The sequence below is a fragment of the Geospiza fortis genome, unplaced genomic scaffold, assembly GCF_000277835.1.
Source record: "Geospiza fortis unplaced genomic scaffold, GeoFor_1.0 scaffold400, whole genome shotgun sequence".
Taxonomy (NCBI): domain Eukaryota; kingdom Metazoa; phylum Chordata; class Aves; order Passeriformes; family Thraupidae; genus Geospiza; species Geospiza fortis.
In genome coordinates, this window is record NW_005054637.1 from 11,174 (window position 1) to 12,800 (window position 1,627).

At 50.4% G+C, this 1,627-nt stretch overlaps 1 protein-coding gene across 1 annotated transcript in view; it reads left to right on the forward strand.

Annotated features, from left to right (window-relative positions):
- LOC115948936 overlaps positions 1-453 on the forward strand; it is a 5,117-nt gene extending 4,664 nt beyond the window's left edge. Inside the window, exon 8 of the mRNA XM_031064812.1 lies at positions 447-453. Coding sequence (XP_030920672.1) covers positions 447-453 — 7 coding nt within the window. The remainder of the gene's footprint in view (positions 1-446) is intronic.
- The last annotated feature ends 1,174 nt before the right edge of the window (positions 454-1,627 follow it).

Genomic DNA, 1,627 nt, shown 5'->3' on the forward strand with positions numbered 1-1,627 from the left:
CGGCCGGTGTGGCCACAGCGCCGGCAGCGCCGCTGGCAGGGAGCTGTGCCGCTGGGGCCCTGACAGGCTCTGTGTTCACAGGCATGGCCGGGTTTCCCATGATGAAGGAGCAGCAGGAAGAGCTCCAGGATCTCAGCCAGGGTGAGTGAGGGCAGCGGCCTGGCCAGGAGAGCTGCAATGCCTGAGCAGGGAGCTGCAATGCCTGTCCCGGCTGCAGTGGGCTTCGCACCCTGTGTTGACGAGGGGTGGCATGGGCAGGGCACGCAGGGATTTGAGGGACATGGTCGGAATTCCTGGCCCGCAGCTTGCTGCTGATCTTGTTGTCAACACCTCTCTCTTGGCAATGGCAAGAGTTGGGTGGGGTGGCCTTACAGGACGGTCTCCTCAGGTCACTGCAGATCCAAGCTCTGACCATGGCTCTCTTGCTCTCTTGCTCTCTGTTCCAGGCCTTGAATCCCCAAAGAACAGTGCCAGCCCATCCTGCTCTAACATTGAAAGTCATGCTAAATTAGCCCTAAGACCTGAGGAAACAGGATCCTTTTCTGTTGCTCAGAACCAGTGTCTCCAGAAGAGCACCAGGAGGCACTGAAGAGGACACCATCTCCAATTGCCACTGCAGCTCTAGGCACAGTTGATGACTGGCTCAGCTGAGCCTGTGGAAAGCTCGCATGGCTTCAGCCCTCTCCCTGCCTGTAGATAGCTCCCTCCCTCCAGCCCTCAGACTCTGTCCATCCACTTTTTTCCTGCCATCCTCCCTCCCTTTTGGCAGCTCCATCTCACCAGCCCTCAGACTATGCCCCTTCCTGTGTTTTCCTTACACTCTTGCTTTTGACAGCTCCATATCTCAAGCCCTCAGACCCTACCTGTTGGAGAAGATGAAACAGGAAAGCCTTATAAATATGATTGCCTAGCAAAAGATTTTGAGAATATAGAAACTATAAGTGAGATTGAAATGAAAGCAAGCTTTAAGATCCCTTAGTTACTAAACAATGAGAAAACAATAGTGTAACCACTGAAAGTAATCCCCTTTTGATGAAACAATACCCTCTGCTTGCAGACAAATCCAAGGGTCAGAGCAGACCCTACTAGCTTAGCAGAAGGAGTCCAAAGAGTAGTTTTTAAAGTATAAAATGTAACACAGTATAGTAATGTAGTAATTCTTATAAGCCGTATGTAAATGCTATAAGATTTGTATATTGTACTAGATTAGTTAGTGAGAATTAGAATATTCAACACAGAAGGAGATTTATTGTATTGTAACGGGAACCTCGCTCTCTTACAATTCTGCTCTCTTACCCTTTTACACTCTTACCCTCTCATCCTCTCTACCCCTCTCTTCTCTCGGGCCTGCTCCGAGCTGCACCTAGGCCCTTTGCAATAAACTGCTAGTTCCATGACCTGGCTTCAAAAATCTCTCAGCTACATCCATCCCAACCATGCTACCCCCCAACACTCCTACACCTACCCATTCCCTTTTTCCCTCCCATATCACACCTTTGCTTTGCATTTCATTAATAAACAGTTTGGCTTCTTCACTTTGCCTGCATCTCTGTGGAGCTGAAGCAAATCCGGGGCCCTGGGCGACACAGGCCCCTGCTGCCGTTCTCTGCCACGCCGTGTTTTGTGC